Source organism: Zeus faber (genome assembly GCF_960531495.2).
Source record: "Zeus faber genome assembly, chromosome: 3".
Classification (NCBI taxonomy): domain Eukaryota; kingdom Metazoa; phylum Chordata; class Actinopteri; order Zeiformes; family Zeidae; genus Zeus; species Zeus faber.
In genome coordinates this window covers 19,754,566-19,774,749 of record NC_137190.1, presented here as the reverse complement: position 1 = coordinate 19,774,749, position 20,184 = coordinate 19,754,566, and the positions used below count along the sequence as shown (strand labels likewise).

Genomic DNA, 20,184 nt, shown 5'->3' with positions numbered 1-20,184 from the left:
GCGTAACCAAGGAGCAACAGGTAAAACCTCCATCCACACACACACAATGGAGAGGACCCCTTGTCATGACTGGGGGTCAATCTGCTCCGGGCTTGTTCCACCTTGGCCACTCTCTACAATAAAAACGGATGTGTTTTCAACCCCATCGCCTGTGTCACTGTGTCGGAGGGTCCTGAAAACACCCACTCGGGAGGCGTGTGGCAGGTTCGCCTGCTTGCTTTGTTTGGGCATATGTGAAAACAGCATTGGCACTCTGTTCCAGAGCAAATCAACCGCGTCGAGACCACCTAGAGAGGGTGGTCTCAGCGCACTTGCAACCGCTCCACAGAGCCGTTTGTTTGCAGTGAGAATGCAACCGACCCAACAAACACAACTAACTTGCTGTACTACTGTATATGCTATGCATGATGGGACACTTTCGTTAACAGTATGGCTGTATGGAGGCGGGTCCCAGGTGTGCACTGTATTGCGATACACACTACACACACACGCGCGCAGAGTGAGAGACTGGGAGTCGCCACATGTCCTGCTCGCTGCCACACTTTTTATGGAGCGCGAGGAGAGAGGAGCAAAGCGGAGGCACGGACACACAGGACTTAGCCTTCATGCTCTCTCCAATTGAATATGTTGTTCTTACCGAACACTGCTATATCAGAGAATAGCAACAAAAGCAATTCTACACAAACTCTGCTGATGCTCCATTTTTGATCAACCCACTGGGTAGGGATTTTGTCTGGGCGAGAAAATCGCCAAGTGGATTCCCCACATCCTACGAAACATCTGGGAAAATTCTGACCAATCCCAAAACAGTTTGCATGTTCATGGCGTTTGTTTACAAGCGCCAAAGCAGACGAACTACAGGTCTAGTGTTTTTATTGGCTAACCACACTGAGAGAATAACTTTGTATTTTCTTATGAAAATGAATGCTGTGGCCACAAACCAAACAGCAATGTGCATTACGGTTTCAGTACTTCAGTCCCAAAACACACAACATAAACAGAAATGATAACAAATAATTTAACAACAGTAAACAATAATGCATAACAATTGCATAGGACATTTAAAACATATACTTAACAATAAAACTTAATTACATAACTCTTTAAGTCTGAACACAATGCAAACAGGAATGTTAACTGTGTGGCAATTACATGACAATGCATCTCAGGCCATGTTGTGGAGTTCCACAAAAGTAATGTAATGAGTAGTGTAACTAATTACTTTTGACAGGGAGTAATAAGTAAAGTAAGCCATTACTTATTTAAGTAACAAGTAATCTGTTATACATTAAATTTTTTTGAGTAACGACCCCAACACTTGCCATCAGTGACAAAACTATATCTAGATTAGTCCTGTCAATACTTTTGACCTATTATTAGGAATTATTTGAACTAAGATGTGTATCACATCAAGATGAACATGATATAATGATCAACAGATTTGACCACAATGCAGTCTTACAGAACCACTGCAACCCACCCAGTTGAGAAGATGCCATTAAAAACATTGTAAAGAAAGGCAATTTGGAGATAACCAGGTTGGACTATTTGCAGTGCGAGCCCAGGGATGAAGCACCCGGCCTAATTGGTTTAGGGATAACATTAATTACCACATTGCTCATTAATGGATGAAGCCTTTATTGGTTCCATTGATCAGCAGGACTTGTTAGCCATCATCCTAAGCAATGGTGGATGTAACAAGCTTAGATATTGGCATATCAATTAATGCAATCAATTCTTGCCGAGCAGCTGCCATTTCTCCTCACTCTGCACGTCCACCACGCTCCTCGTTGTGCGTCTGGACGGCCGAGAGCAAAGGCCCAGGTCAAGCCTAACAGGTCCTCCTCCCCTGTCGAGCCAGCAGCTCGGCACAAACGCTACAGGCTAGTCAGAGTGGGCCTGATTTGTTTGCAGGGAAGGTCGTCCAAGCGACTTTCGGGTTTGAACCTGAAGGCAAGACATGCAACACAGCACCTCTGCGGCGCTGAGATAAAAAGTTCGGCAGGATTATCTGCCACACGCTCGTACCACGCCAGATGTCCCCTGATATTACAAGCAAATCACACTGGGCGATTCCCTGTAACTTTACCTCTGCTCCAAAGGAAATGTCGACTTAGGTTTTGAGCTACCTTCTTTTTTTTTTAATTCGAGCAACGCACCCGTTTTATTTAAGACTAAGAATCCCGTCCATGTCGCCGGGTGTTTCCAAAAGGGGGCGGAGAGCCTCGGATGCCACGCCGGCGAGCCTCGCATATAACGTGGCGGAAAGATGCGGGTAAAACACGAGGAATGAAGGAGGGTGCGGGGCGTGATAACCAAGAGCACACCATGACAAAGTGGAGGGATTTAACGCCGGGCCCGCAGCACTTCATTTGCTTAATAACAGATCATTCTGGAGGAAAGTGGCTGCACTGAAGGGGGGATATCGCCCCGACGAGGATGTCTCACGCGCAGAAATCCTATTTGAAGACAACACCTTTTCAGCAGCTCATCCTCCTCCACGGCTAAGACGATCAGTGCGCATGACAGCTCCCATTAATATGACGCCCCGTGTAACCTTGGCCGTTCCTCCGCCACCTTCCCAAGAGGAACAAAAAGCGATCACCGGGAGAGGAGGGGTGTACTGTGGCTACTGACAGAGCATGTTAAAGCGGTTGTTGGTTAAAAAAAAAATAATAATAATAAAATAAAATAAAAAAGGTTTTACGACATCCCACGCTAAGCCACTTCTTTGTGTCTGGAAAGAAAAGCGTGTACACGGAGTGGAAGGTGGGAGAGCAGGGTAGCAGCAGGGTTGCAGGGGGTCGTGTAAGGGGCGATGGTTGCCCTCTATGATGACCACGTACGAGGCAAGGGGGTAACCTCACGCCTCTGGAGTCTTGTTAAAAACACAGCCCTGTTTTTTGTTGTTGCTCTTCTTTTGGGGTTCTGCCAGGGTTGGCTTACTCCAAACTGACTCCTTTCTGGCATGCTCCTCCTTCACATTCGTTATTTGCTGTCCGAACCTTTAAGGTGTAAAGAGACGGTGATATGGACGGTACAGCATTGAGTGGACCCACCTACTGACAAGCAGAGAGACGACATGGAAGGGAATTTAAAAATATATATTGTTCAACCTGTAGCTTTAAAGAGGCAAATAGGTTAGAACATTTAAGGGCTTTTCCAGACAATGAAAAACTTTGTGACCAGTTTGATCCTCCCGGACACTGGGTTCAAATTTTGCAACTGCTTATAATAGCCTGAATCCTTGTCTAACTTTCTTTCCTTCTTTCTTTTTTTTTCAAGCAGCCCTGTGAAGACATAAATAAATGCCATTTTTGCCAAGATTTTTTAAAATGGTACAAAGCTACGGCGGTACCAGTTGTACGAGTACGAGTAGTTTGAAACCTGCCTCTCGTGAATTGTCTTTAGAATTCCTTTAAGGGTCAAAAGGACAGAAAGACTGAGAAAGAGCGGGAGTATTGCTGCGATTTATTCATTTATCCATTAGTTTCATTGCGGCCTTGTTGTCTTTAGCTCGTTATATGTTATGTGTAATTTCATAATTGTTATATACGTACACGCCTTGTGATGCTTTGGCAGTAGAAGAATTCTCGTCATACCAATAAAGCTATATTTGAATTGAATTGAGCAAGAGAAAGACAGAGAAAGCAGGGAGAAAGAGATGTGTGTGTGTGTGTGTGTGTGTGTGTATGTGTGGGGGGGGGGGTGTTTGTTTGACACTGTTATTCCTGGGTCCCAGAAGAGCCGAGACAGGCAGTTAGTTGGACACCCCTGCCTGGCTCGCTGGATACAGGTCCTCTCTTAGAGGCCCCCCCCGTCCCTCCCCGTCCCCTGAGCGATGCACAAGTGGGCTGAGCAATTAACAATTTCATGCTGATTGCCTGGAGCATGTTTTGCTACGCCATAAAGATAATAGCATAAAGGGTAACGGCAGCCCCCTCCTTCCATCCCTCCCTTCCTCCCTCCCTCGCTTCCCCGGTGTTCCTCCAATGCCTCCGTCTCTCCATTCTCTCCTGCGTGATTCACCGTCTGGAATGGCGGTCCGCCTGTGTTGCTTTATTAAAGACATTCTCCCTGCGTTTAAGGAGAAAAAAAATAAAAATAAATAAAATAAAGATGACTCCCTGAAGAGTAAACAGGGATGATTATTAAAGGGAAAGAGAAAACTATAGTCTTGGTCTCCCACTGGCTTCTTGATTTGAAAGTCTAATTTGGCGACTGCAGGTAGACAAAACAAAACAAGGTTGTGTTTTCCGGGACAAGCGTAGCATGCTCGGTTCGGGGGGGGGGGGCGCCGGCGACAGCCCCCCAAAAAATCTTCCTCCTCCTCCTCCTTCTCCTCTTCCTCCTCGTCCTCCTCCTGCCGCTCTTCCTCCTCCTCCTTCTCCTCCTCTTCCTACTCCTCCGCCTCCTCCTCCTCCACCTCCCCCTCTTCCTCCTCTCCCGCTCAAAACATCACATCACCCACTGTGTGAACGATCTGCACGACCGCCGAGCTCACCGCTGTGCGACAGGAAATCCTGCGCTGCCGCTCGCTAACCCTTTATTTAGAAGGTTTCTTCCTGAGCAGAAGGCGTCGGAAAACTAAATATAAACTAGCTTCCAAAAAAACAAAAAAACAAAAAAAACAAACACCTACAGGCATGCAAATGTAATTTTAACTTGCTGTAAGTAAGTCACTTGTGTTAAATGTGTATTATTATGATTATTATAATTATTATGATTCTTCTTCTTATTATTATTATTATTATTATTATTATTATTACATATAGGATCAAACTGTGTTGAAATCAATCTAGTGAGACATTTTTTTTAAACTGAGTAATACCTCAAATAACCTATGGTTCACCATATTTAACTAAATAACGCAGTACACCACCCCCAGTGCAATAATCTGTTCAATCTATCTATCTCTGTACCCACCTATCTACCTATCTATCTATAACCAATAATTAATAATCTTCAGAAAATATTTAATTGCAATTTTAGAGAGGCCAATATCGATTTTTATTTTCTTTACATGACAAAATCTGAGCACTAGATGCAGTGATATTACTTTGGAAGGAGGATGGCCAGACACGCACTGGAGTACAAACCAGCCAGCATAAATAATCTGGAGAACAACAACCTCCTGCACAGTCAGCCGAGAGAGGTCAGTGACATCAGAAAATGGCCATGAAGTGCTTTAATATTTTAGTGCAAAAGCATATTTTTTTTATTATTTATTATTATGAGTATTATTATTAGCATTATTATTATTCATTTATTTATTTATTACTTATGAATTCATACTTTTTTTTTAAATTTCAACATCATATATACATCTTCATTATTTTATATTTCAGTGAAACCTAACCCTGAATGCATGAGGGGGATGAGGAGGGGGTGGGGGTGATATGGAGCCACAAACAAAGGGGCTTCAGCCACCCTGGACCTCTCTCTGGACCCGCCTCATGACTCCCCCCCACCCCTAGACCCCCCACCCTGGCCCCTGCCCCCCCCCCCCCCCCCGACCCCCCCCCGGGCACCCCCGGCCGTGTGTGTGTGAATGTCCAGCTGGCCTGGTGACAGCCCCGGCACCTCCACCAACACGCCCGCATCACAGGCCACATATTGTTTATGATATGCCGCTTGTCGTCAATTTGCATCCTGGAGTGGTGACGCGCACACAAAAAGGCACAACACACACACACACACACACACAGGAAAAAATATATTGCTCTGCTTGGCATTCATTTGTATGATAACATGTCAAAATACCCCTTCCCTTTAGCCACCACACACATATATAAATTCACACAAACATCAACACCGCCCCCCACCGCACACACACACACACACACACAGACACACAGACACACACACACACACACACACACACACACACACACACACACACACACGGGACACACACACACATACACACACACTTACAAATTGCAGTCACATCCCCTTGCTAGAAGGGATGATAATTGCGGACGGCCAATAAATTACTACTGCCTCCACATCAATTATAAGCATCACGTCTGGCAATGAGGAAAATGAGATCTTGTGACAAATTTCATGAGGCCGGGCTGCCCAGCAGCCTTTCTTAACATGCTACAGATAGCGATCCCTTATCTAGCCTCTGTAATGGGGAGCTACGGATAGAGAGATGGAGCAGCAGCCATTTAATTAAAAAGCTGCGAGGGAGGGGGCTGTAATTCATTGAAGAGGCCCAGAAAGGAGACAAAGGCTTTGTCTCCAAAACATATTTCGCTCTCTAGTGTCACTCATCAGGGGGTCAAGCTCGTATCTCGCTCGTTTGATAACATCTTGAAAAATATTTTGTTTTTCTTTCCAATATTTCTCAGTTTTTGCTCTATTCTCTCTCTCTCTCTCTCTCTCTCTCTCTCTCTCTCTCTCTCTCTCTATCTCTCTTTCTCACTCTCTCTCTCTCTGAGTCCCTCCATTTTCTTATTTCTATTTTTTTCCCTTCTTCTTTTTCTTTTTCATTTATTTCCCAGGCGTGTGCTGTGGTGTCCACTGCGGCTGCTCTCTGGTGGGCTTTTTTTTTTGTTTTGTTTTGTTTTGTTTTTTTTACGAATGACTGCAGTGGACGGACAGTGGCACCGAATGAAATGGCCTCTGCACCTAATTGTATTCCCACCTGGGGAGCAGGGCAAGGGCGGAGGCTTCAAGAGCAGCGCAATGAGGATTTATGGCACGTGGGGAGACAGCAAAATAAAACACAAAAAGGGATGGCCCTTAAATCTCATTCCCTGCGCAATATTCATTGCTGTTTTAATCAGGTTCGCTGATAGTATTGGGGGGGGGGGGGGGGGCGGCGGCTGTGCTCAAATTATTGCTGCTCTCTCTACTAATATTTAACATCATTAGAAAATCATTAGAAAACCATCATAAAACCTGGGATTATGACCAGAGCATTAAACACAATGATTATTCAGTGTGTTCCTTCCCTTCTTTTCCTTGGAAATGAGATTTGTTCCTCAGGAACTATGTAGAGGGAAAGTAAGAATATTCTTCATAATTACCGGAACAATTCAAAAATTTTGGCCCGCATGAATAACTATAACTATTACACGGTCATGGTATTGTCCCCGTAAGAAGGGGATGTTTTGGGATGCATTCTGATAATGCATGCATTCCCACCACATGGGAGCATTAGCCGGACTAATTTCAACACTTGCTCATACCTTCGCCTCCGAGCCATTAGAAGCCATGTGGGTGGCAGGGAGCCAAACACAGACAGTATTAACGTCCATGATATCATGATATCACTGTGTCATCATTAGCAGGATCGGGTTATGGCGGAGACAGGGGTGGGACACGAGAGCGCCGTGCCGTTACATCACAACACAAATCACACTGAACCGCCGCGCGGCTCCCCTGTGCAGAGGCCACGAGGCGCTGGTAGCAGTAGGAAGTATGGAATTCAAACGGGAATTTCTGAATATGTCAAATTCACCTGAGGGGGTACGAGTCGAGGAGTACATGGATTGGTGTTCAACGGTGTCAAAGTTCAGTCTTTACTTTTGGGGATTTCTAAGCAGAGCAGGGAGAAGACAAAAGGTCCTCTTGATTGCTGCCCCTAGTGGACACGAAAGGTATCGCACCGTTAGGGAGTCCCTCATGCCGTAGGAGTGAATCTCAGGACCGTTCTCAGGCTCCCCCACTGGGGCCCCGGGGTGATGGGGTGACTCTGATTCCTTGTCACAGCGTGATAAAGCGCTAAGTCGCTAACCCCATGACCCTGTCCTCCCCTGGACTCCTAAAAACATCCGAAGGAGCCATGTGGACGCGGCACTAAAGTGGCTAAGTTGACTTCCTGAAATGCAACGTCGTGGAGATGTTTTTAAGCGCCGGTTCTTCTTATTTCGCTTTAAAAATTGATTATTTAGGGGGTCGGCGAGCGTGGGAGGTTAATGTCGGAATAACTCCTTGTCAAGCATTTTAAAGTAACTGAACTGACAGAGGCAGGAATCAATGTTCTATGAATGCATTGCTTGGCGCAAACTTGGGCTTTTGTCTCGTAATTTTTGCCGGCACAAATTATCCCTTTTTGAAGAACGGGTAGAGGTGAAAATATATGAAGAGAGAGAGAGAGAGAGAATGAGAGAGCATGTCTTCTTTCCATTCCCTTTCACAGAGCCAAATGGATTTTGAGCACTCAATGCATTAATCAATCAATATCTCTCACTGTACATTGACAACCCGACCAAGTTATGAATGACCTTTGCAACGAAAAAGGACACTTAATGGACACAAGAATGCTCGTAGCTTAGTGACTCAGGGCCCTTTTTTTATTACGCACGATTACACCTTTACAAGGCAGAATGCCATTAACAGGGCACTAAATATGCCACTGCTGCACAGTTTTCACATTGAAAGTGCTGGAGGTTGGATGCAGAGGGTAACCCACTTCCTATCAGCCGGAGAGTATTTACTAGTGGTTTATTACTAGTTTATTGCAGAAACAAGTCTAAATCACCATATGAACAAATTATATAGCGGCATGTGTTTTTAAACGATGTCAAGGGCGTTCGCTTCATGTTCATTCTTTCTCTCAAACCCGACTTGAACGGTTGGAATTGCGACAAGAATTTGCAATTAAAGAGTTGGGTACAGGTCACCCCTCAAAACAGAACGTAAGGCTGCTTTGAGTAGTGGGAACGAAAGGAAAGTGCTCATCTTTCTCGCACGGTTCAAGTGCTGATTTAATGACGGTTTTCCTTCTTTAGATGAAAAGCTATATAAAACACCGTCGCACTTGAGAGGATGAGCTTTAAGTGTGATATGACATCTGTGCATGGAGAATCCATGAGACCTCGTGTTCGCTGCAAAGGTTGATTATATCACCTGAACCCAGAAGATCATATATATATATATTTTTATACATTTTAAGACAGAGGCATTGCGTAAAAAAAAAAATAATAATAAATTAAAAAAAAAAACAATTATATATATATATATATACAAACCAATAGTTATTTTGTGATATTGACATTTTTTTTCGAGAAGACTATCACCATACAATCAATTGTGGGTAGGCTTTAAATCGGAGAGTAATCAATTCCAACACATACATTTTTTTTTTTTTTCAAATAAAAGCCACAATAAGTAAGATATGGAGGCAGTGGGCAAAAAAAAAAATAAAAAAAAAAAAAAAAAGGAACAGGCTGGAAGAAAGGCACCTTTCTATTGTCTCATATATAGGACGGCTTAGAGAGCAGAGAGCATAGTGAACAGGGCTCTTTTTGGTGGCGGAATAATATATTATGGGAAAAAAAGAGAAGTGGCTGAAGGGGGTATATGTTTCAGTGGCTTCCCCGCTCAGAGCTGGTGGAGCATGGAGGTGAAGCGTGGAGACGGAGTGGAACGGACAGGAGCCGACTGCAGCGACAGCCGCGGCCAAGAGCACAAGCTTATGCTATTGTGGTTCCCTGCACAATGGCCCCAGCAAACGTGACTGCACAGGGCCCTTAAACAAAGGAGATGTCGCCGTTGACTCTCCCCCACCCAATTAGATTCTCTGGAGCTTCTTTACATGACAAAAAAAAAAACAAAACAGAAAGCGCAGACGGGTTTCCCCCTCATTCTAGCTGCCATACAGCACCTTAAAAACATGGAGGTTCTGAGCCGTGGCCGGTCCGTTAAGAGTGATGACCTCCTGTGATCCCCCCCACGCTGTTGTTCTCCCCTTCCTACGTCTCACGCACACGTATGAGCCTTCCCGACTCCCCGAAATGTTCCACGCATACGCGGGAAACTTTCCTTTTTTTGCGGAACCTGAAGTTCACATACTTTCTGAGTTGATCTTATACCAAAATATCTCCGCCTCTACCAGTACCTTCTCACAAAGTACTCATATGGCCATTTTAGTCTATTTAAACACAATGTGGAGCTTTATCTTTATCTTCACCTCCCTGCCACTGCATTGCTGCTCTTGTCACAACACCGGACTAAACCGTCTTAAGCTTTTCTTTCATATACGGAGAACACGCTGAGCTGCTGGCAGAGCTGGGTCAAGCCATTTTGCCGCTCCAGGCAAATTGTTGACGGTGTGGGGGGGGCGGGGGGGGTTGCCCTATTACGTATGGTGCTTGTTTCCTTACATAAGGAAGTAAAATAAAATAACCTACATCAAAAAAAAAAAAACCCACACTGTTCTGAAGTCGCGATTGGGCCTGAGTGTGTCCTAGTGACTCAACCAGAAAAGCACCCGTACCATAGAGTCGAAACGCTTGCACCGACCTGGGTTCAAATCCAGCCTCTGATGATCCCTCACCGAAGATCTTTTTTTTTCTGGACGCAATTTACCCCCCCCCCCCCCCCCCCCCCCCCCCGAGATGTAGCCCTAGGCGGGCGCCTATGTCGCCTGCACAGTGGGACGCGCCGCCTCTGGCTGCCGGTGTCACATAAAAAGCTTGATCACATTTCTATGCTTCATCATGTGAAATAAGCAGGCGTTCTTTTGGAATGGTCAATGCAATATTTAACATTATTACTTTTATTACAATATAAAGTCATCCGAGTGGCCTGAAAAAACCCTTCCATTTTCAAGATGGTTATTAAACCCAATAAATCACAAAAGAGAGCGAGTTAAAACTTTGAAACACAAGTGCACAGAACTATCGGCACTATTCGAGTGTGAATCGGCAAATGTTTTTTATAGCGGCACTTGGTCCCAACTCTTAAAAAAAGGCCAGAACGGAGTGTCCTTTCCTCTTGACTGTGCAGAGCGGCTGAATTGACTGGATCCAGCGAGCTCTCCTGCATGATTACTGAACAAGTAGCATGAAAATTGACCTTTGCTTGCTTTCTAAACAGTGGATTATTCATCCTAATGCTTAAAATTGGTCACAGCGCCATTCCTGCCGCTCCCTCTATCCAGCCGCTGTTTGTCTTTAACTTTTCCTTTATGGAGTTTCTGAATGAGAAACAAAAAATCCAAACAAATAATAAAAAAAAAAGACTATTACAGTACGTCAGTACGTAGGTATTGGTCAGACAACAGCCAGACACTGAGGTATTGGTAAAACGTTGAATTGCAAACTAATAGGCAGGATTGTACATGATTAATGTGTTTTTTTCTTCGGGAACATTTAACTTCACGGTGCAGCGCCACGACGCTCAAATCCTTGATTTCACATTAGTTCTCCCCTTTCATACGCATCATGTTTCAATAGGGTCAGCTAAGCGGCTCTGGTTCACATTAGCTGCCGCCGGGAGAATGCGTCCAGAACCAAATAATAAAAGTGGTGGAAGACCTCGTACTTGCTGTTAAATGTACTTTACATTTTAACATTTGCGTCATCTTTCCTTTCCTCGAAACAGAGTTCACCGTGTGAGAGTTCATCCTTCCCTTCCTGGTTCTGTTCCGGTGTCAGCGAGGCCGAGCGTCTCCATCGGGGCCCGCGGTGAACTCCTCCACAACCCCCCCACCGCGCTCTCTGATCCACCTCCTCCCCGGTGGGCCACAAACGGCCTTATTAAAAATAACCAAATAAAACATTCCCTGCCTTGGTTTCGACAGCTTTCCAAACCCCCACCCCCCCCGGTCAAGCGGAGCCGCCCCGTTGGCAACGTCCAGCATCAAAACACTGCAGCAAATGAAGCAATCTAAGTGTTTAACAATTTATCGGTGCTCGCTCCTTGACCACCTGGCACACAGTGCCCTCGCTGCACGCTCGATGCCGTGGATCAGAAACACGCTGGCCGTGAGAGCGCAGTGTCCACTTGGGGGGGGGGGGGGGGGGCACGCACAAAACTCGGAGACAAAAAGTAGAAAATGCTACAACCGCCGAATAACACCGGCAGAGACGGTCTTCGAATACAAGATGTATAACCCCATATTTAAGTAGGCATGACTCGTGAACCATGTGGAGCAGAACATTGGGTCTTTTTAATACTGGAATGACAGAGCTGTCTTCTCTTAATGTGGCGCTGCATGAGTTCTGTACAACATGAAAACGATATATATACTGTATACCGTATATAAATGGGTACATAATTTAAAAAAAAAACAACCATAACGTACCAGAGGCATCAGAGCCAGGACACACAGGACTCTCAACATGCGAGACTCGCGAAAGACATATTTTTCAAGTTGGGAGTCAAATATGAATGGGCAACTGTTTTTTCTTCCACCGCTGTCTGCGACCGGAGATCACTCTCCCTGATTGCCGACTGACTGATCGACTGACTGACTGACGGCCGCCTTGGAGGCCGTGGTCGCCCCGCGTGACACCAGGGGAAACCGGGTGACTGCATTACCCCCCCCCCCCCCCCCGACGCCTGAAACTCAGCACCCCCGCTCCGCCGATCGCCACCTCCGCACCGACGTCCACCGGCGAAGCCTCCGGATCTGAAAATAGCACTCATTAACACGTTGGCTAAGTACAAATGAGATGACTGTCTCCTGACGGGCTGTCTATCTTTCAGATCGGCTTTCAAGGAGAGTGTCGGGTAATGACAGCAGAGAGGGAAACCAATATTATAATGTGCTGCTGCGCCGCTCTGCATTGCTGGCAACGCACCTCATCAGGGGGGTGAAATAAAAGGCCTGGAAATGGACTCGATGACAATACAGGACCCCCCCCCTCGCACCCACGCCACCCCATCCTCTGCGTGGACACATCTATGTACGTGTGCTCATTAACGGGTTCACTGTTCGCACCTACACACACGGCACAATAAAAACACACAACACCGCGTCGGCCACATAGAATAAAGCAAACAGGGAATAACCGCAGACAGATAAAACCCTCCCTCTGTGTTTCCGGGGCCAGTAAGCTGCCTTCAGGGTGGACCGCTCACTTCACAATGTTTCCACTTGCTGACCCGTGGCCAGGAGAGCCGGGTATTTACAGCACCAATTTCCCACCAAAAGAAGCCCTTCTTTGGTGGGAAAGAAATTTGCAACGCAAACTATTTAAATTCACAACCTATCCCAGAATAAAACAGTGGCTTTTTGGTCAATTTGCAATTGCTGGCTTGTCCGAGGAAACCAGAGGCCGTCCATAAAGCAGAGGTCAGAGGGAAAAGAAAAGACCCTCTTGTTCGAGTGGGGACAGAAGAGTCATATAAACGCTTCCGGACCAACTGGAAAATCTATAAAGCCATCATATTGACTTTTTTAATAAACGTCTAGCCTTTTCTAATATTTTCTAAATGAATAGTAATGTGGAGTATTTATGAATTTCCTGCCACGCTCTGCGGACAGCAAACAATTTCCTATGTTGCCTGAATGCCCTTCGGCCTGGGATTATAGGACAGGCGTCTGACAGGAGCCAGGGCCCTGACGGGCCCTCTGGGGCCCGACTCATCCAGACCTGTGCGGGCCCCACCCTCATATGTTCCCTGTATCGCCAGAGCAATAACAGTCTTTATTAAAAGCGCATTGTAGCACTGTCTGTCTATGCAACTTACTGAGATTGGCTATAATATAGCATGAAGAAAGGGCTTGGTGGTTAGAGGCAATAATATCCTGTTTCAGGGAAGGTTTACCTTGAATCTTAACAAGCACAAATAAAGGAGGACATTCCAGAAATGGCCGCCGTCTGCTATGCTGTAGCCTGTGGGAGCAGAGCAGGGTCCCTGCGTAGCATTAGAGCGTGTCCCAGCTCAGCGCTCTTTTTACCTGGATTCCGCAGATTAAGAACGTCCACCATATGCACAGCCAACTAGGACTGCTAGAGAGGGTGAAGCTCAGTTAACGTCAGCTCCAAAAGGCCCACATGTAAAAGCAAAGGTTGAGATAAAAATGAGCCAGCGTAGCGGGAAAGGCTGATCCGTTTCCGGCTCAGTAAAAGATGGGACTTTAATGTCTCTTGATGCACGACACTTTCTGTCTCCACATCATGAACCTCAACACGGACCGCAAGGTGCTCACTATTCAATATTTACCTTTGAAGCGAAGTTCTCCCCGTGTCGACGCACGTCACTAGGTCTCAATGGGAATCTAGAGACTTCTGCACGAGGAAGCCACAGAGCGTGTGAGGGAAGGAGGCTGTCTCTGTGGCGCCATTGTCAAAACAAACCCTAATATTAGATTTATTTAATCTTTAATTGACCGAGCAATCTCACTGAAGTTTGATATCTCTTAAGAGATCTGAAGAGATCACATGGTGCAGCAGACACAGCGTGCGCGTCCCCGAACCCTTCCAACGCAGAGCTCGAAGGGCCGGGTGGAGTCTGTTTATCGGAGCGGAGGTTTGGTCAAATACAGCAGCCGCTCCGGAGAGCAAACCTGACCTCGCAAGCGGTATTCGCACGCGTCCGCGGAGGGCCCGGCGTCTCGACAGACAGCAGGCGATGGCTGCTGGCAGCCCCGGCCCCTGCCTGCTCCTTCCCAGCCTGCAAGACTCACAGACAGGGATTTCCTCCCGCGATGAGAGCCAAGCCGTCACAGGCCGGCGATCAAGGGCCTGCCATCTGCGACTCAGGCAGATTTACAGCAGGGACTAATCCACACTGTCAGCCGGTTTGTTCCCCGTCTCAGCCACCTTCAACACACATACCCACACACTGACATGGAAATATAACGCTTCACACTTAGGGAAAAACCCACACGCTCAATTAGATACACACACACACACACACACACCCACCCCCCCAAACACACACCTGCCCAAAGAAAAGTCCAGCCCAGTTCCAGCTCCTGCTCCTGGCTTCCAGTACGGGAGGACGTCCACCCCGCGGTGCCATTTAACTTTGCCCTTTTTAAAAGGCATGATCTCATTCTGTTCCCCGCTCAAAAAATAGCTTCAGTCGATTAAATGTTATGAAACGAGAAACCTCAATGTGTCATTGAGCTCCGTGCCCCGGTGAACATCACTCAGAAGAAACAGTGTCACCGTACGCTCGGGTGTCACGGCAGCTCGTAGACATGCGAGACACCAAAACCGTCTCCTCTCCCATTCTCTTTTGCCCTCGCCTGTCTCTCTGCCACACCCCGCGCCCAACGGTTTTCCTAACCAAAGCCTTCCAGGGAGAATTTTTAATTTATCGGACGTAGCGGTGGCTCGTTTTTTTACGTCCGCGATGCTTGTCAGATGTTTTCTGAACCCCGCTGGTTCCACCGACAATTTTCCCCTGGCGTGAGCGGTCGGCGGAGGAACAGCCAGGAGGCTCCGGGGAGTGCGGTGCTACCACTTAGAATCCTATATCCTTGTATAGGCGACCACTGTTTGCGAGAAGAAAAAAAACATCTTCGCAATACTCACTCAAAACAACACTCACGAACGATACCTACCCAGGCCCGCGTTGTGAAGGGCCTTTGTCGCGCCCAAAGCAAAAGGCTTAAGGAAGACAAACGGAGGCCGGGCCCCGGCGAGGAATGCCGAGGCGGAAGATTTTTTTCGGCGGCAGCAAAGTATTAAAACAATGCCTTCCTTTAATTTGAGCGTCGGCCTAATTAGAAGGGGGGAAATTCATCTCGTCTGCCGCGGCACAAACACGGACACGTAGCCCCGGGGGAGATATGTGGCACCAAATATCTTATTTGCCATTTGTACATCTTCAGAGGCCGTAATGGTACGTCAACTGGGTAAGTGCAATTACACACACAGATCAGGCCTGAACACGACCAGTAGGCCTGGGTTATTTATTTGTTTGTTTGTTTAGTTTTTCAATTTCAATTTCAGTAGGGCTGTAAATCAAAGAGATTATTATTGTTTCCCGCTACCATCACTCGGGGACTGCCATTTCCTTTCATTTGACTGCTCGATGAAGTAATTAATAATACTCTAATCTGAGGCGATGGGGACGGGGAGCAAACTGACGAGAAGGAACCCTGTCCAGGTCGGCGGTATTGGTAGGACGGCACCCCACGCCGGCCCCGGGCTGACTGTGCGGCGGAAGGGGAATTACTGTCCAGCTGAACCAGAAATCCAAGGCAAACTTTGTGCTAAGAAGCTAGGAAACCTTGCACCGCCTCTGCAGCTTTGCCTTAACCACAAAACACAGCGCTGAGCCTCGGAAGAGCCAACAGAGAGGGTGCTGTAAGGGTTAGGCTTGGTTTGGAACGGTAGCGGGCGTTAACACTAGCTGATCAAGACGAATGATCATCATCATCATCATCATCATCATCATCATCATCATCATCAGGGTAATTTGATCAAGATTCTTTGAGGGGAGAAAATTATTTTACACTTCATTTAATCTTTATACAAATAAAGAGTAGTGAAGAGGACGGAAGAAACCTGCTCTGGCTGCTAGGAAGTCAGTGGCAGGTTACACCAGACGGTTTTGGTCTACGTCCACAGCTTTCTCGCCGGGCAGACGGGGCTTAAGACGATGATGGACTGCAAGGCTTCACAGAGTTTTTCATCCGTGGTACAATGATCCAAGGCCCCAACAACTGATACTGTCACAAAACAGAGAAAGACACTGACCCAAGTTTCTGAATGAAATTCTTCATTTTTTTTGACACTTCACGGGGGGAGAGTAACATCAGTGTAGCGGGGACAGAAACAACAGGATTTACAGCTAGTTTTACTCTAAAGACCCTAAAACATGGCACAGATCATCCCTTCAATATTTCGGTGTTTATTACTTATTTATTTTTGATGATTTCATATAGTGAACCAACTGAGTGAGAAAAACCGTAGAAAAAAACCCAAAACTGAAGTGGAGGTAGTCTCTGTTTGTGTAGCTTTGTGTGTGTATGCTTTGTGTATCTGTGCATGCGCAGCTACTTTGCACAAACAGACCCAGTGCAGGGCGGCCCATTACCTCACCTGCAGCCTTACTTCCACAAAAGTGCCGTCCATTAATGCACATTAAAGGTTAGAGATGAATACCTTGTACACACATGTATATAAACCCATTTTTTTCACCAAAAAGGGAAATGAAAGAAACGCGTCTATCTGCAAAACGAACCCGCGGCTGCCTCTGTCCTGAGCAACACACAAACAGTGAAAGCCCGGCCCCCAGCGTTTTAACCTCAATGGCCCTTCCTCGTACTGTTGCATGTTCACTTGTCGACTGTAGTGCGGTCATTAACATATTTGGAGTGCAGCGAGCAGAAAGCTTAATTGTCCCTAATTGCTTGGCTAAATATGTTCTCCAATGATTTGCTTCAGATCTGCGACTGCCTTCGCGCAGTTTCCCGGCCGCTGGCTTCATTATCCCTGCCTCCTTGGAACAAAGCGTCTTCACAGACTGCCCTTTTTTTTTTTTTTTTTTTTTTTTTTAAACACAGACAGAGTGTTTGGGTGTGTGAGAGCAGTCGTGTTTCTCTGTGCGAAGCCACAAACAATAGAGCCCTTTTGTCAGGGACGGTGAATTAAAGTCATTAGAAAAGCAAATCTGTGCTAAGAAAGGGAATTAATTGACCACAGTTGACTCTTTGTAATCAGTCCACAACAAACAAGCAGCCCTGGCCTTTTGTTTCAGCCATGCTTCTGCTGTTCTATTGTTTTATTTTATTTTTTTCGTGTTTTGTTGTTGGGACAGTGATATTGGAGCGGCGAATATCATCACCATTTTTGCAGGAATAGATTTCCTGAAAAACAAATTCCCGTCTTATCTTACAGAAAAAACGTCTCAGCGTACTGTAAACGACAGGCTTCGGTTGATACTTGGTAGTGTTTCAAAAATCCATTCGTCTTTTCCAAAATGCACCATTAAATCCATTGCAATTTGGTCTCCCCACTTGCTCTGAAACTTAGAAAAAATGAAGAGAAAATACCATCTTTGATTTCATATTTTATGATCGAAATCAATGAGCAAGAGCGCACCTTTGGGGGATCCCGCAGCGGGCGCGACAGGAGCTACGACAGACATGGAACTGGATAGTTCGATCAAAAAAAAACAAAAAACGGCGGCAGCGAGGCGCCCCTTGCCGGGCTCTGACCTGTGTCCGACGAGGGGCATTTGCGGATGGTGAAGATGGCGTTGAGGTCCTCCTCCTCCTCGGGCAGGCCCTTCTGCAGGCGCTGCAGCTTCCGGAGGCTCTCGCTGCGCTGGTGCTTCATGGAGCGCACGTGCTGGATCAGGTTGAGCTTGGCCTTGGTCGAGTAGTTGCACAGCACGCAGTGGTAGTAGCAGGCGTCGCCCTCCACCGCGTTCTCATGCTGCTGCAGGTGCTGGCGGAGCGAGCGAGAGGGAGAGAGAGAGAGAGAGAGAGAGAGAGAGAGAGAGAGAGAGAGTGAGAGAGAGGTTTTAATAAATGGCAGAAGCCCAGCTTGGCACCAGGCACCTCTAGCTCACTTTCACTCACACAGTTGGCAAATGAACAAATCAATTCCCAATCACAGCCCTGTTGTTTAACACCCAGGCCTCTTCCACTTCAGGACAACTGTTTGGACTGCGCACTTTGCCTGCTCCAGTGTCTGTATCGGCGGGGCTAACAGGACCGGAGAGGCCCGCGAGGCATGAGGGTCTCGGGGGGGCGGGGGCCGAGGGCGGCCGAGGCTCCCATCAGCCGCCCTTCAGAAGTCATGTGTGTGCAGCCCCGCAGACAGAAGGAGGCATTGATCCCCTTCACTCAGCACAAGCCTCCCGTCTGTGGAAAGGAAACGCCAAACATCTGCCTGTTTCACGCATGGGATGCTAAATATTGATCAGGGCGAGTCAAATCCTTGCCTGCTCACAGAGGGAGAGAGGCAAAGACAAGCTGTGTGTGTGTGTGTGTGTGAGGGGGGGGCACCACATTCTGAAACAATCTAGAACATTCCACAAGAGAAGAATGACCTTCAAAGGACAACATATCAGCCTCAGTATTAACCTGTCAACCTCAGCTTTTTCTCCGAGTCGCAGCCGCAGCCCGGACCCGGCCCGGCCCGGCCGCCCCACCCCCGCGGCGTCACTGCACCCCGCCCCCCCCGAGCCCCCCTGCGGGGACGCCGCGCCGCCGCCACCTCCCCACGCCGCACGTCCGGGGTAATTACGTCCTACACGGCTCAATCAATGAGGCGGGCGGCGGCGCAATGCGGCCCCGAGCCCGGGGAGCGCCCGCGGAGACACTGACCGTGGTCGCGCGGAGGGTTTCCACATGATCACGCGGAGGACGCCGGCGCCCGCATGCGGACGCTTCAGCCGCGCGGGATCCTCAAGTCAGAGTCTCACCAAGGATTCTGACGGCTGCAATCAATGCCGAACATCAACAGTTATTTTACCCTTTGGCGGGAGAAAAAAAAAAAAAAAAAAAAAAAGGGACGGAAGGGGAACAGGACTGAAGGGCAGGGCCCAAACAAATGGAAGGATTGACCATTTATTTTCTATTCTTCATTAAAAAGAAAGAAAAACAGCTCCCAAAACAAGGATAAAAATAAAAGCGCGTATAACTGTGCGTGTCAAAAAATATTAGCTACCATTACAGCTCAAAAGATGATAAGAGGCACAACGATATCTAATATCTGATATCGTGGCAACGCTACGTCAAAGACGCAGGACAAATTAAAACCTACAGAGAGGAAGCTTGTTTATATTATTTAACAATCAATTATTATCAATTTGGCGCGAAAGCTTTGTTTTGATGCATTTTGGCTGGACCATAGTTTATTTGTTTTGCATGAATTCCAGCCTTTTATTGTCACCCCCCCGCCCCTCTAGTATCCAAATAAATTGATTCATTAAGAGCAACAGGAAAAAGCCCGACGATAAGAAGATGCGCTGAAACGGAAACGCAAAAAGCAAAATGGAAATATTAGATCTTCAACAAGATTACATCTGAATCAGGTGTCCATACCAGGGGAACATCTAAAAAAAAAAAAATAAAAAATCATAACAAAATTATACCCCCTCCTAAAAATGCGGTTCTCCATTTTTTTTCTAATGTTTAATTTTCTGGCAATGTCATCGTATGGCTTCGGGGTTTTTTTGGCCAATTGTATTCCACTCACTCCGGTTTCATATTTCCCACTTCTACGCCTAAAATGTACATTAGGACACCCCTTCCAGGAAACAGAACGGGAGTTTTTATTTCTTTCTTTTTGTGAGCCCCACAGCTTGGTGTAATAGAGTTATTAGGTGAACGTAAAAGGCCGTGTGTCTCTGTGTGCTCTCTTTTCTCGCCTCGTTTGAAGCCGTCTATGATGTCATTGAATAGGTGCTGCTGGATAGTGTGTGTGTACCCCTGCACACACGCACGCGAACAACACACACACACACACACACACACACACACACACACACACACACAGCATCAGAACCCAGACACAGGGAAACTTGAGA

At 46.8% G+C, this 20,184-nt stretch overlaps 1 protein-coding gene across 1 annotated transcript in view; it reads right to left on the bottom strand.

Moving 5' to 3' along the window:
- Positions 1–20,184, bottom strand: part of zfhx3b (zinc finger homeobox 3b) — a 146,426-nt gene that overhangs the window by 43,064 nt on the left and 83,178 nt on the right. Inside the window, exon 5 of the mRNA XM_079997369.1 lies at positions 17,864–18,095. Coding sequence (XP_079853495.1) covers positions 17,864–18,095 — 232 coding nt within the window. The remainder of the gene's footprint in view (positions 1–17,863; positions 18,096–20,184) is intronic.